The 16,814-nt window shown below is 35.8% G+C and overlaps 1 protein-coding gene and 1 pseudogene across 1 annotated transcript; both read right to left on the reverse strand.

Annotated features, from left to right (window-relative positions):
• Nucleotides 1-2,298: 2,298 nt before the first annotated feature.
• On the reverse strand, nucleotides 2,299-5,878 carry LOC107844841 (annotated as a pseudogene).
• LOC124887813 (receptor-like protein 7) lies at nucleotides 4,465-5,094 on the reverse strand. Its single transcript, XM_047397730.1, has 2 exons — nucleotides 4,896-5,094; nucleotides 4,465-4,820 (listed from the first exon to the last, which is right to left on the reverse strand). Exons 1-2 carry the CDS (start codon nucleotides 5,092-5,094, stop codon nucleotides 4,465-4,467), a joined length of 555 nt encoding a protein of 184 aa, XP_047253686.1.
• Nucleotides 5,879-16,814: the final 10,936 nt, after the last annotated feature.

Genomic DNA, 16,814 nt, shown 5'->3' on the forward strand with positions numbered 1-16,814 from the left:
CACTTGTAGCATCCATTTGGATTGTTATTTGAACGTTTCTTGCTACATGTTCCCTTCTTCTTTTTAAAGAATTTGCTGAAGTTCTTAGTTATGAAAGAAACTTGTTTCTTATCAAGTTCAAATTCTTCATCACTATCAAAAGCCTTCAATGCTAAGATTTTCTCAGGAACTGCTTGCTCTTTGGTTCCATCAACTTCCATTTCATAAGTACTCAAGTTCCCTACCAGTTCATCTAGGGTCATACCTGTGAGATCCTTATTTGCCTCTCTAATTGCAGTTACCTTAACATTCCACTTTGATTTTAGCAATACCCTTATTACCTTTTCAACCTGTTCCTCCTCAGTGATAACTTTTCCCAAAGAAGTTAGCTCATTTTTTAAGGTAGTAATACTTGTCATCATCTCATGCAAGGATTTATTTTTATTTATCTTAAATGCCTCATACTCAGTAAAAAAAGAGAAATCCTGAATTTCTTTACCTGAGAAGTACCCTCATGTGCATTTACCAGTGCATCCCAAATTTGCTTAGCAGTGGTGTAGGTTGACACCCTATTGTATTCAGTAGGTCCTAATCCATAGACTAGGATGTTCTTAGCTTTTGAATTTTTTTTAATTCCACTAAATCATCAGCAGTAAATTCATTCCTTACTTTCTTGACTGGTTCACCATCAACTAACTTCAATGGAATAGTAGGACCATCAGTAATCCTATCCCTAACTCATAATCTTTACCTTGGATGAACATCTCCATCCTGGCCTTCCACCAGATAAAGTGAGAACCATCAAAGAGTGGAGGTCTAGTAGTTGACTGACCTTTACTGTGCTCAGTAGGAGGTGCAAATTCATCATTGTGATCTTTTCTAAGGTGCTAGCCTTATTTAAGACAACTTTCTCTGATACCACTTGTTAGAGTGAGTGCCCTACTGATTTTAATATTATACTCTACTGTTGCCTATCTGTGGGACAGGTAAGCTAATATGGTTCACAGAAGTAAAACTTGAACACAGTATTTTTACATGAAAAACACCCGGCTCAAAAAAGGTGTAAAAAATCACGACCTGTACCTCTACAAGATTTAACCCCAACTTCACTATATCTCGTGAGTCTCAACAATCAACAAATTACAAGACTTCTTGTAAACTAGGACTTAAAACTTCTAACTCCTATTTTTACAAAAACACAAATCTTCCCAAGATAAGTGTTCCCAAGTCTTCGAATTCCCTAACTTGAAGACATAACTCCTAACTTAGTTTATACTTCACTGAGACTAGAATAAAAACCCATTAAAACTCAAAGAACCTACCTATTACAAAGTCTATGACTTGCTAAGTGAGGAACCAGGTTCTTCTTCAAGTAAGTGAATTTTTTTGCTAATTGTTGACTATCTTTTTAGTGCACGAGTTAAACACTTGAATGTCATTTGTTGTATTTAATCCAACTCCTGATTGAGTTCTTTAGTTGATGTATTCTTTTAACTTCAATAGGACTCGCAGGTAGTTTCACTCTTTGTTGTTGCCGTTTCTCTCTCCTTTACTGAATAGGACTCTTCTCCTTTATCCCCTAGTCTTGTAGAACTTCTTGATCAACTCAACTTCTAGATACTACATTTATATTCTCCTCAATCGTAGCATTTGAAACAATTCTGAGCTTCCTTACTTATCCACTTTTGTCTTAATGCATTGTTAGCTTTGCATTTACTTCAATATGTAAGAACCAATAACTTCTCTTTCATCACTTGTGTGGAACAACTTGCACAACATGTTTCATTCACATGTCCATCACCAAAACTTCACATTCCCTAACAAAAACTATAGAAAATGGACGGCACCAGTGGCGAATATGTGTTTATTTCAAAAGAATTAGGCATTTTTCGTGTCATCAATTCATCTCTATGTACAACCACTGTGTTCAGGTTAAAATGTAGCAGCTGCTTCTTTTGCGGTGTTGCTTATAAGTAATATTAATATTATTGCACCAAGGAACTTCGACTGCTTGAAGTTCCAAATCTATGATAAAATGTTAGGCTAATCTGTTGCGGAAACCAAAAAATTTTCTGTATCCACGTGATACCATACCTGAATAGTTGTAAAATAACATAGATTATCAGTGATTTTTAATTAGAGGAGCTACTTGGGGGTGGTTTGCTTGGGAAACAAGTTATCTCCGGATTAATTATCCCAGGATTATCCTCATGGTGGGATAAAACATAACACTACAATCCTGGGATAAGTTATCCCATGCATTTTTTCCCAACCAAACATGGGATAAGCTCATCCTAAAATTAATCCCAAGATTATCCCTTATCCTTTGAATAGAAAAATATTCAGCAAGTGTTATAAATCCACTGTTCTTTCTAACCAGCTGTCTAAGAAAACCAAAATAAAACACTCATTCAAACGCTAACCACACGCCTATAAAGCAAAATGTAAAACATTAAACTTTAAAGCTTATAGTCATATTGCAGCAGCTTTACTGGCCTTTTGTTCTACAAGAAACCTCAATACCTAGACCTCCTCTGGTTTTTATCCCTGCTACTCTTTTCCCGCGGACCCAAAATTCTGAAAAGAAGTCTATCAATGAGCTCATTGTATTTTCGGCTATGCAAAAGCAGCCAGGTTATGATGCCAAAAGCCGCTGAAGATCCCAAGGCAAAACTTACATATTTCTCGTCAACTGTTTCATGTTCAGAATGTCTGCTAGGGAATTGTGATGATCCAGTTGCGTTGGTCTCACTGCATGTTTTCTTTAAAGGAAAATCGCACAGCCCTGTGTTCCCTTCAAAGGATTCTGCTGAGAATGTTTGAAGCTGGTTGCCTCTTGGAATCCTACCAGAAAGTTGATTAAAAGATAGGTTCAAGAAAGAAAGGAATGTGAGACTTGCAAGCTCGTCGGGAATTCTCTCACTTAGCTGGTTAACTGAGACATCCAAGGATTCAAGCTGGGTCAACTTTCCAAGGGATTTTGGTAGTCTTCCCGTCAGAGCATTGTGTGAGAAGTTTAGATGGTAAAGAGGTTTGAGATTTCCCAATGTCTCAGGTATATCCCCTTGAAAGTTGTTGCAAGAGAAATCAATGGATGTAAAAGCTACAAAAATTTTAACAATTTCCATCAAAAAGACCTTTAAAATTTAAAGTCACTCTAACTTGATAGTATATGTTGCTATATTAAACATTTAAGTACTGGTGCACTGGCTCTGGATTGCTGCTACTTCGAACCATGCCTTCCAAGTTCAAGAAGTATTGTGGTAGCAGAGTTCCGCTGAAATTATTGTAAGCAAGATCCAAAATTTGAAGCCATGACCAGGTCTGTTATACAATAGGACACTGGAGATTCCCATGGAACTTGTTCGACCTCAAGACTAGTACATACAAATTGGAAAATTTCTTCAACATGCATGGGAATGCATTTCTAATCTTGTTATTTCCAATATCCAAAACCTCCAGAGATGCACATCCTTCCAGGGATCCTGGAAACTTACCTTCTAAGATATTGTTGTGGAGGTCTAAAGTTCACAAATTGCAATTCGGAGGAAATGTATCAGGAATGATGCCACTTAGTTTGTTTCTCCCCAAATTCAATACTACAAGGCGGTCAACATTTTGGAATAGACATGGAGGTATTTTGTTGTTTATGGAGTTGTTTGACATATCAAGAAATTGAAGCTCATCTAGATTGCATATGGAAGGGGGTATTGATCCTGTAAGTTTATTATTGGCAAGTGAAAAGTAAGTAATACTACTTGTCCATTTTGCAAAGCGATTTGTATCAGCTGGTAGAAAGGGTGGATTGCCCTTGATCTAGACATATGGTAAGGTTCTTCTAGGGACTTCAAAAGATTGTGAGAAAGGTTCAGATATCCGACTGTCCAGACCCAGCTGGGTATTTCTCCTTCAGTTTTGTTGTCTGAAAGGTCTAAATCAAATAACAATGATTGGTTTTTGAGATCTGGAAACTTTTGCAACTGGCATGAAGCCAACCTCAGGTTGCTCATCTGAACTGGAAAGGGAAATGAGGTTGAATCACTTTCAATTCTCAAGTTGTTGTAAGAAAGGTCGAGGGTGGTTAGCCTAGGAAGTCCTTTGATTGCTTCAATATTAATGGTTCCACTGAAGGAGTTGGAAGAAAGTGAGAGTTGGGAAAGCCTTTTAAGTTTGAATATAGACCATGGAATGGATCCATTCAGATGATTATTGCTCAAATCAAGTGTATCAAGAACGGAGGAGGATGCATCCGAAAATTCATGAACTTCTCCACTTAAATGGCTGTTCTGAACACTACAATGACAGAAGGGAAAGGAGAACTGCTAATTGAGTTTGCGCAGAAGAAAGTGGACCATTATTATTAGAAAGGTTAGTATAATTGAGCTTCTTTGCCTTATGAAAGAATGGAATTGGACCAGTAAAGCCATTGAATGACAAGTCTAGATGAACTAGGTCTGTGAGATTTCCCATTCTTAATGGAATATGTCAACTGAAATTGCAACTTCTTAAATCAAGACGGGTCAAATTCAGGATGTTAGCAATTGAATCCGGCAGAGAACCGGTGAATCCCGTGTGGCTAAGCACTACCTCCCTTAATGCACGTCTCTGTGGAAATTCAGGTAAAGTGCTAATAAGGGTTTCATATAAATCAAGCTCCTGAAGAGTTTGTACCTGAATGATTTTAGTAGGAAATGAACCGTGCAAGTTGCAGCTCAGGAGACTGAGGGTAGTCAATTTCGTAAAATTTGCAAGAAATTCAAGATCAATAACGGACATGTTATTATGATCAAGACGAAGCACTCCTAGGAAACTGAGATTTAGAAGGGCGGGATCAAGAGGACCTGAAATGCCGCAATGTGTCATGCTTAACGTTCTCAACTGAGGCAGAGACGAAGACAAAGCTCAGGACCACTCACTTCCATTCAAGTTAAGATTTACGTCATCAAGATAAAGTTCTCCAAGATTTAATAGGTTCCCGACCAGTGTTTTCAGATCTGGCCTCTCAAGCTTTAAGAAATAATTATAAGACAGGTCAAGAGAGACTAGTTGTGTTAATGTTGATAATTCCATTGGAATCTGCCCGTCAAAACCAGCATATGACAAATTCAGGTACATTTAAGTTTTGATCTTATAAATTTCTGTTGGTATTTGAACAGCGTCCAAGCGATTATAAGCCAAATTCAGCTTCTCAAGATACTGAAGATCGAATAGACTGGTTGTACTATCAACGCCACTTGAAATTGTTTCGTTGTCCAGTTCCAGAACAAGTACATGACCTTCCCGATCACAACTTACACCTGGCCACTGACAACAGTCAGTGTTTTGATCCCATCTGACCAGTTTAGCTGACATAGAAGAATCGAATGTAAGGTCATTCTTGAGTTTAAGTAGCAATGCCTTTTGATCGCCCAAACAATGGCCATAAACTGTAGAACTGTTAGAACTAATCAGAAACACCACCAACACGGTGAAGAAAGAAAGCTGTGGCAGGTGCCATATTTTCATAGTGATTAGGCAATATAATGAAGTGCAGAAATGAAATTGATGATGAATTTCATATATACAAATGGAACCAGGGGCCAACAGATAATCTTGGCCGACACTCGCAAAAAAATATGAATCAAAGACAAGAAATGAGCAACTAAATTCAACAGGTTGTCCAATTTTGATTTTTGAAAAAGTCAAGAAGCATCACTGTTTTATTTATTGAGGTCCTACATCAGATGTTTTAAAATCTAAACAAAGTTGATGTTCTATCTTTTTTTTATACATGAGACGGGTGAGGACGGCTATACTTTGTTTCTCTCTGTAGTATTCCGTTGACTTGGTTTATGCATAATCCAGTCAACCCAAAAAGTTAAGAACCTAAGGTAAGATCTGAAAACTTCCCCTAATCTACTTTGTCTGAATTTACACAACTTGAGTTTGTAATTGACAATGGCATATTATATACTTAGGAGAGCATAAGCTAATGCCTTGAAATGCTTTGTTGTTTTTCAAATTCAATAAGATGGGAACTTTGACCATCTTATTTTAATCTGCTTTTCTCTCATTAGGCAAAAACAAGTGCAAGAATAATATGAATATCCTTAAATGCACCCTAGTTTTCTGTACTATGCTCTCATATGTTGCTCGGACTGTTAATAAATACTGTCAGGTATATGCTGGCTACAAAAGTAATGCATTTTTGGAGGATCCCACAGGATTCTGCAGCATTTTGGAAAGACCAAGCAGCGTAGATGCATTCTCATAGGATGTTTCATGATATGAATGCAGCGCATTTCTGTTTTAATATTCCCATTTCCTTTGCTATTATCACCTTTACAATGAGCTGAATTTTTGAAACAAGGATGAGGATGAACTAAAAATGATTTGATTAATTAAATCACCTGAATTTGACGAGGTTCACATCTCCAAAAATTTGCAAACATTGTGGAGAAGAAAAAACAATGAAATATTGAGAACCATTAGATTCCTTTGAGAATCATATATTTTTCCAGAGATTGAGGTGAAGAATGCAAAACATGTTGTTTCGGGTACACAATCTATATGTTTTTATACATTAAACTTCAACACAAGTTTTAAGACTTTTTCAAGAACACGTATGAAGTTTTCAACACAAGTTCAATATAAACTATCAAAGAAGTGTATTTTTTTTTTTTTTTAAGGAATAAGATGAAACAAAATAAGTCAAGCCCTTCAAATTCACGAAGTGTCCTTAAGGAAATAATTCCCCTCAAGTACCCGAGGTTGCAAAATTTTTCTCCCAGGATAAAATGGTTTCACAACCATAATGTAGTGGTACCTCAAACTTTCTGGTTTTCTTCGAACTCATTCAACGGGAGATGATCACACGGAGTTTTTAGAAGCAAGAGAAAGGTTTTGCTTATGCAGAAAAATTCATACTAAACCTGTGAAAAAAAAAAGCAAGTTTATATAGCCATGAAGTACCTCTTGGAGGCAATGGTTCATCGAAAAGGTGTATCATTTCAGAATAGTCATGTCTGTCCATTACGAAACAACATGTCTTTTTTGAACAATCACAACTGACAAAATAATCACCCCTTTTTCGAAACAGTGTGTCTTTTCCTCAAATGATTGTGTCCCTCCATTTTCAATTCACACCAATTGAACCCAACAATCCCCCACATGAATGGGGAATGACTACTCTTTGTAAAACTTTACGGACAAGTAAGTGATCATTAAGCAAAGACTGATTACATATGGATAAGTGGGTTTCCCTTTGAAGTTTCCGTAGTGAACATGCATTGAATGCACTCGGTCAATCGGTAGATTTGATATCTTTGAACCGCCGAGCTTTTATGTACACCTAGATAATACATGTCACACAACCAGCCTTTTACCGTTTATGATTCTCACGATTTTGTTTGTTTCAGCCATAAATACGTCCCGATTTCATCAGAGCTTTGAGAATAGACCTTTACTAACATTCTCCTTGAAGCGGCTTCCAGTTCGCCTCCACATATGTGATTTCTAAACATTCAATCCTATAGATTAAACTATTTGGTCAAATCTGCCAAATATAGATAATCATTAAAAGACTTCACACCATAAGTCTTATCCTTATTTACTAAATATTCTCTACATTATGAGAATGAGTTAGGTATATTGACAATGTTGAACCTGTCAGACAAAACTTTGTTTGATCTTCTTGAACCTAGCTATTGGGATCTCCAATCTGCTAGGTACAGTTACCGCCATGCTGACTTTTCTGAGGCCATAAATCCATTTCTTTGGATGTTCTGTCAACTCTCTCTCTAGATAGGCCTTTAATAAGTAGATCTGACACATTATCCTTTGACTTCACATAGTCAACAGTGATAATTCCACTAGAGAGAAGTTCTCTAACAATATTATGTTTTTATCTTAGGTGACAAGATTTATCATAGTACATACCTATTGCCTCTTGACTATCACAGTGCATACATATTGGTGCCAATGGTTTGGGCCAATAAGGAATATATTCCAAGAAGTTTCGAAGCCATTCTGCTTTTTCACCGGCTTTATCTAATGCGATAAATTCTGATTCCATCGTAGAGAGAGCAATACATGTCTGTTTGGATAATTTTCAAGAGACTGCTTGTCCACCTATAGTAAATACGTATCCACTCATGGATTTTAGTTTATTCGATCCAGTGATCCAATTTGCATTACTATATCCTTCAAGTACGACTGGATATGTACGATAATGCAAAAAATAGTTTTGAGTCTATTTAAGATACCCAAAACTCTTTTCATTGCCATCTATTGAGTTTTATTGGGATTACTCGTATACCGACTCAACTTACTAATAGCACATGTTATGTCTGGCTGTGTACAATTCATGATATATATTAAACATTCTAATACTCTTGCGTACTCCAATTATGAGTCACTTCCACCTTAATTCTTTAGAAGTGCGAAGCTCACATCCAATAGAGTCTCTTGCAACAATAACAAGAATAAAAAACCCAGTATATTCCCATATCTTAGGGTCTGGGAAGGGTAGAGTGTATGCAGTCCATACCACTACCTCAAAAGAAGTAGAGAGGCTGTTTTCGATAAACCCCAGGCTCAAGACAAATGACAGTATATATAGAAAAAACATCAAATGCATGGAACATGATAAAATAACATAGGTATGACATCCACAAAAAATATTGACCACTGCCAAACAAGGACACCAAATCCCTTCTACCTACTGCCTACGACTCAACCACACACCTTAGCCCTCTATCCTAATATTTTTACTCCATACCTTCCTATCGTGGGTCATGTCCTCAGTCAGCTGTAACTGCTCCATGTCATATTTAATTACTTCCCTCCAGTATTTTTTCGGTCTACCCTTACCCCACTTGAAACCGTCCAAGGCCAACCTTTCACACCTACGAACTGGGGCATCCGTGCCTCTCCTTATCACATGGCCAAATCATCTCAACCTAACTTCCCGCATTTTATCCTCCACCGACTCCACTCCCACCTTCTCCCGAATACTCTCATTCCTAATCCTGTCAGCCTTTATAAAACAACACATCCAATGCAACATCCTTATTGCCGCCACCTTCAACTTTTGGATATGAGAATTCTTAACCGGCCAACACTTCTTTCCATATAACGTAGCCAGCCAGACGACAACGCTATAGAATCTACCTTTTAGCTTATGGGGCACCTTCTTATTGTATAAAATTCCCGAAGCGAGCCTCTATTTCATCCAACCTGCCCCAATATGGTGATATAGACATCCTCATCTATCTCTCCATTCCCCTGAATCATAGACCCAAGATACTTAAAACTATCCCTCTTGTAAATCGCCTGGGAATCCAACTTCACTACTACCTCCTCCTTTTGTCTTGAGTCACTAAACTTGCACTCCAAGTACTCCGTCTTGGTCCTAGTTAACTAAAAATCTTTAGACTCCAGGGTTTGTCACCAAACCTCTAGCTTATCATTAATACCTTGTTGTGACTCATCAATCAAAACTACATCATCCATAAAAAGCATACACCAAGGCACCTCGCCTTGTATGCTCCTCGTCAACGCATCCATCACCACAGAAAAAAGAAACAGACTAAGAGTTGATTCCTGGTGCGACCCAGTTAAGATCAAGAAATGCTCAGAATCTCCTCCCACTGTCCTTACCCGAGTCTTCGCCCTCTCATACCAAATTTTAAATACTTGAATTTGTCAAGTACCTTTTTGATGTAATGAGACTATGACAATACAAAGTATTTCATAACAAGCTTGCTCTCAAGCATTCATTTTGTATCATTTATGTCAGAAATATCTCTACTAGTGATTAACATATCATCCACATACAAAAAAACAATGACCTTATGATTTGGAGTGTCTTTAATGTGAACACATTTATCACATTCATTTATCTTGAACCCGTTTGCTAACATGGTTTGGTCAAACTTTGCATGCCACTGTTTAGGTACTTATTTTGTCCATAGAGTGACTTAACTAGTTTGCACACATTCTTTTCTTTACCAGGAACCACAAAACCCTCGAGTTGTTCCATGTAATTTTTTTCCCCGAATTCTCCATTTAGGAATGCTGTTTTCACATCCATTTGATGGATTTCAAAACCATATATCGCCGCCAAGGAAATTAACATCTGAATTAGCGTTATCCTTGTTACTGGCGAGTATGTATCAAAGTAATCAAAGCCTTATTTCTGTTTGAAGCCTTTTACTATAAGTCTTGCCTTGTATTTGTCAATAGTACCATTCGCTTTCATTTTTCTTTTGAAGATCTATTTAGAACCTAAAGTCTTATTTCCTGGAGGAAGATCAACCAACTCCTACGTATGGTTGCTTAAGATTGAATCAATCTCACTATTGACTAACTCTTTTCAAAAGGATGAGTCTGAAGATGACATCGCTTCTTTAAATGTTTGAGGCTAATTTTCTAAGAGAAATATTACAAAATCTGATCCAAACAAAGTTGACATTCTTTGACGTGTACTACATCTTGGATTCTTATCATTATGTGCATCCTCATTTGGTTCATATCGAGGTCGTTTAGGCCCCCACTCGTCTGTTCATGTCTAGTTTTATATGGATAAATATGTTCAAAGAATTTAGCATTATTTGACTTAATTACCATATTTTCATTGATATCCGAATGTTTGAATTTATGAACCAAAAACCGACATGCTTTACTACTTTATCATATCCTATAAACACGCAGTCTACTGTCTTAGGTCCTATTTTTACCCTTTTAGGCAGTGGAACTTGGACTTTTGCTAGACACCCCACACTTTGAAATATTTCACGTTTGGTTTCCTTCCTTTCCATTTTTCATATGGAATTGATAGTGTCTTACTTTGAGGCACTCTATTAAGTATTCGGTTAGATGTAAGGATAGCTTCCTCTCATAAGTTTTGTGGTAAACCTAAACTTATTAGTATGGAATTTATCATTCCTTTAAGGTTTGATTTTTCCTTTCTGCAATTCCATTAGATTGAGGTGAACACGACATCATAGTTTGATGGACAATTCCATTCTCTAAACATATTTCCGCAAAGGGAGATTCATATTCTCCACTCCTATCACTTTTTATCATTTTGATCTTTTTCTCTAACTGATTTTCAACTTATGTTTTATATTTCCTAAATGCATCTTTGCTTCATCCTTATGGTTTAGCAAATAGACATAACAATACCTAGAGTAATCGTCAATAAAAGTTATAAAATACTTTTTTCCACCACGAGATGGTGTTGAATTCATATCACAAATGTTAGGTGGATTAAGTCTAAGGGATTGGAATTCTTTTCAATGGACTTATACGGATGCTTAGCATACTTTGATTCCATAAACGTTTGACATGTTGATTTATTGCACTCAAAGTTTGACAAAAATTTTAAGTTAATCATCTTTCGCAAAGTTCTATAATTGACATGTCCTAATTGTTCATGCCACAAATTATTAGACTCAATTAAGTAAGAAGAAACAAAACTTTTATTGATTTCAACATTCATTATATTTATCTTAAATAGTCCCTCAGTAAGGTAGCCTTTTCCTACGTACACTTTTCCTTTCCTAAGTACAATTTTTCTAGAAACAAAGACACATTTGAATCCATTTTTATCAAGAAGTGATAAAAAATTCAAGTTCTTCCTTAGCTCATGTACATACAGGACATTTTTAAGAGTCAAAACTTTTCCTGAGGTCATTTTCAGGCAAACTTTTCTTGTTTCTTCAACTTTTTCAGTTGCGAAGTTTTCCATGTAAATCTTATCTTTTCCTTGAGTTGGAGCGAACTCAGAAAACAACTCTTTATTGGCACAAACATGGCGGGTGATACCAAAATCCATCTACCATTCTCGAGGATTTCCCACCAAGTTATATTCCAAAAGCATGACACATAGATCGTTCATTTCGTTTTTGGATTCAGCCATATGTGCTTGATCCTTCTTTTTGCCTTTCTTTGGGGCACGACAATTAGTAGACTTATGGTCAACCTGCTACAATTAAAGAATTTTCCTTTGAATTTTTTCGTAGGTTGATTGCTTTATTGTCCAACTTTCATTCACTTCTTTGAGTTATTGGGGTCGTCTTCTATAATGTTAGCTCCATTCATTGCAGAATTTCCTTTAGACCTTCTCTCTGCGGCTTTATTGTATTTTTCAATATGCAACCTCACAATGAGGTCTTCGACTATCATATCCTTTCGTTTATGTTTCAAGTAATTCTTGAAGTCCTTCCACAAAGGTGGCAACTTCTCAATTATCGAAGCTACTTGAAATGCCTCGTTCACAACCAAACCTATAACAAAGTTTATGTGAACATTAAGAATATTTTTAACATGTTTAAATAGGGTATTCATTAAATTTATGCCTTCTGCAAGGAGATAGTGGATGATGAATTGCAACTCCTATACTTGAGAAGCGACAGTCTTTCTATTGATCATTTTGTACTCAAGGAATTGTGCAACATAGAACTTGGTTCTCGCGTCCTCAGTCTTATATTTCTTTTCTAGTGCATTCCATAATTTCTTAGATGTCTTCATTACGCTGTAGACGTTGTATAAGTCATCTTGGAGTCCGCTTAGGATGTAATTCCTACATAGGAAATCAGAATGTTTCCATGCCTCTATTACAACGAATCGCTCCTGGTCCAAAGTTTCTTCGGGTACTTCTGGAGCATCTTATGAAATAAACCTTTGAAGACATGAGGTTGTTAAATAGAAAAACATCTTTTGTTGCCACCTCTTGAAATAAACTCCTAAAAAAATTTTGAGCTTTTTCGCTAGTGCCATAGCGGGTGGCGCATTTGTGCGATTGGTTGTGGCAACACTTGTTGCTGCCACACTTGTCACACCTTCAACATGACCGTCCGTAGTAATTTTTTTCTGTCACAAAAATATAGTCAACTTTAGTATAAAATTATACTTATTACAAGTTCGTAGCAACTTATAAACACTATTTGTTTCTAGTTTAACGATGAGGTTTTTATGTCTTTCAATCATTAACTGAATGACTTTTAACTTGTGATGAAGATTTAATTTATTCAAATCACTTGTTAATTTCAAACGGAGTAGAAATCTTAAAGCTTTAATCTCCAGAAACCAAACTATACAGATCATGAAAAAAAATATTTAGAGAAAAAAATATTTCACCAAACAAGTAAAATAAATTTTTTTCTCAATTATTTCCTTAAGATTGTTGTTTCGGGTACACAATCTGTATGTTTATACACTAGATTTCAACACAAGTTCAAGACTTTTTCAAGAACACTTATTAAAACACCTTCAACACAAGTTCAATATGAACTCCTAAAGAAGTATGTTATTTTTTTAAGAAATAAGATGAAACAACATAAGCCGAGTCCTTCGAATTCACAAAGTATCCTTAAGGAAATAATTCCCCTTAAGTACCCATCCATCCATCCATCCATCCATCCATGTTGTGGAATTTTTCTCCTAGAATAAAAATGACTTCACAACCTAAATGTAGTGGTACCTCAAATTTTTTGGTTTTCTTCGAACTCACTCAATGGGAGATGATCATATGAAGTTTTTAGAAGCAAGAGAAAGGTTTTGCTTATGCAGAAAAATTCATACTAAACCTTTGAAAAAAATGCAGGTTTATATAGCCATGAAGTTTTTCTTAAAAAAGGAGGCAATGGTTCATCGAAAATGTGTATCATTTTGGAATTGTCATATCTGTACATTCCAAAATAACATGTCTTTTGTGAACAATCACAACTAACAGAATAATCACCCCTTTTTCGAAATAGTATGTATTTTCCTCGAAGGGTTGTGTCCTTCCATTTTTCATTCACACCAATTGAACCTAACAAAATATAATTAAGGGAAAAGGGTCAAATTTATCCTCTATTTGAAAAATTGGCTAAATACATCATATTTTAGGGTCAAATTTATCCTCGATGTCATACTTTGAGGATAAATGTATCCTTCTACTTTTGAAAAATTGTCTAATATGCCCTTCATCATATTGGTTTTGGTACACAATCTGTATGTTTGCATAATACACTTCAATTTAAGTTCAAGACTGTTTCAAGAACAATAATGAAGTTTTAACACCTTCAACACAAGTTCAAAATGACTAATCAAAATGAACTATCAAAGAAGTATGTTATCTTTAAAAATAAAGATGAAACAGAAGAAAAACCAAGTCCTCTGATTTCACGGAGTGTCCTTAAGGAATTAATTTCCCTCAAGTACCTGAGGTTGAAAAATATTTCCTCCCAGGATAAAATAGCTCACAATCTGAATGTAACGGTGCCTCAAACGTTCAGATTCCCCAAACACACTCAACGACTAATGATCACCAAGAGTTTTTGGAAGAAAAAGAGTATTTTTAGTACTCAAACTTATGTACATACCTAGGAAAAGTTCAGGTACTTATTGCCATCAAGTATTCCTTCGAAAAGAAAGTAATGGTTCATGGAAAGGTGTATCATTTCAAAATATTCATTTCTGTATCTTCTGAAATAGGTGTCTTTTTTGAACAGTCACTCTTTTTCCAAAATAGCATGTCATTTTCTCGAAGGGTTTAATCTTTCGATCAATTATTTGACAAATTCGAACCCAAATTTGAAGCCGAAGCTGAGCTGACCGAGCAATGATGACGGCACGAGGTACCTCTTGGTTCTTTCCTCACTATCCACTTAAAGGTGTGGTTCTTAATAAAAATACACGAGAGTTGATTTCTCCCACTAATGTTCGAGAAGAAGACTTTCTTTTAAGTAAGTACACTTTCCTTTTAAGTGAGAGCTCACTTTTCCTCCAAGAATTCCCTCTATTTTTCATTCACATATCCAATTGAACCCAATAATCCCCCACATAAATGGAGAATGACTATTATTTATAAGGCTTTATGGACAAGTATGTTATCAGTAAGCAACTACTGATTTCATCTGGATAAGTGGGTTTCCCTTTGAACTTTGGTAGTGAACATGCATCAGATGCACTCGATCAATCGGCAGATTTGATATCTTTGAACCATCAAACTTTAGTTTACACCTAGACAACACATGTCACTCAACCAACCTTTTACTGTTTATGGTTCTCACGATTTTGTTTGTTTCAACTATGAACACGTCTTGGTTTCATGAGAGCTTTGAGAATAGGCCTTTACTAACATTCTCCTTAAAACAAACTGCACTTCACCCTTACATAGGTGATTTCTAAATATTCAATCCTATAGATTAAACTATTTGGTCAAAGCTACCAAATTTAGATAATTATTAAAAAGCTTTACAGCATAAGCCTTATCCTTGTTTCTTAAACATTGTCTACATCATGAGAATGGATTAGTATATTGACAATGTTGAACCGTCAGTCACAACTTTATTTTATCTCCTTAAACCTAGCTCTTGGGATCTCTAGTCTGCTAGGTAAAGTTACCACAATGCTAACATGTCCTAAGCCATAAGCCCATTCCCTTCAATGTTCTCTCAACTCCTTTTCTAAATAGGCCTTTTATCAGTGAATCTAACACATTATCCTTTGACTTCATATAGTCAATAGTGATAATTCCACTAGAGAGTAGTTATGTAATGATATTATATCTCCGAATTATATGATGAGATTTACCATTACACATCATGATCCCTGCCCTACCTATCACTGTTTGGCTATCACAGTGTGTACATACTGGTACTAATAGTTTGAGCTAATAAGGAATATCTTCTAAGAAATTTCATAGCGATTCAGCTTCTTCACCAGCTTTATTTAATGCGATAAATTTAAATTTTATTATAGAGCGGGCAATACATGTCTGTTTGGATGATTTTCAAGAGACTGCTCCTCCACCTAAAGTAAATACATATCTACTAGTGAATTTTACTTCATTCGATTTGGTGATCCAATTTGTATCACTATATCCTTCAATTACCATTGGATATTTATTATAATGCAAAGCATAGTCTTGAATGTATTTAAGATACCCCAAAACTCTATTCATTGCCATCCAATGAGTTTTATTAGGATTACTCATGTATCGACTCAATTTACTAATAACATATTCTCTATATGGCCGTATACAGTTCATGATATACATTAAACATCCCAACACTCTTGCGTATGTCAACTGTGAGTCACTTTCACCTTCATTCTTTTGAAGTGTAAAGCTCACGTTTAATAGAGTCTTGTCAATATCAAAGTCCAAATATTTGAACTTGTCAAGTACCTTTTTAATGTAATGAGGTTGCGACAATGCCAATCTTTGTGGATTTATATGGATTCTTATCCCTAAGATCACATCCTCAACTCCAAGGTCCTTCATATCAAACTTGTTCTCAAGCATTCATTTTATAGAACTTATTCTAGAAATATCTCTACTGATGATCAACATGTCATCCACATACAAACAAACAATGACCTTCTGATTTGGAGTGTCTTTAATGTACACATATTTATCACATTGACTTATCTTAAACCCATTTGCCAACATAGTTTGGTCAAACTTTACATGACACTATTTAGGTGATTGTTTTAGTCCATAGAGTGACTTAATAAGTTTGCACACCTTTTTTTCTTTACCAGGAACCAAAAAATCCTCGGGTTGTTCTATGTAAATTTATTTTTGCAATTCTATATTTAAGAATGCTATTTTCACATCCATTTGATAGATTTCAAGACCATATACTGTCGCCAAGGCAATTACCATCCAAATTGATGTTATCCTTATTAAAGGAGAGTATGTATCAATATAATCAAGACCTTCCTTCTATTTGAAGCCTTTTACTACAAGTCTTGCCTTGTATTTGTCAATAGTACCATCCACTTACATTTTTCTTTTGATGATCCATTTAGAACCTAAAGGTTTATTTCCTGGAGGAATATCATCCAACTCTCAAGTATGG

This window comes from Capsicum annuum, chromosome 10 (assembly GCF_002878395.1).
Source record: "Capsicum annuum cultivar UCD-10X-F1 chromosome 10, UCD10Xv1.1, whole genome shotgun sequence".
NCBI lineage: Eukaryota > Viridiplantae > Streptophyta > Magnoliopsida > Solanales > Solanaceae > Capsicum > Capsicum annuum.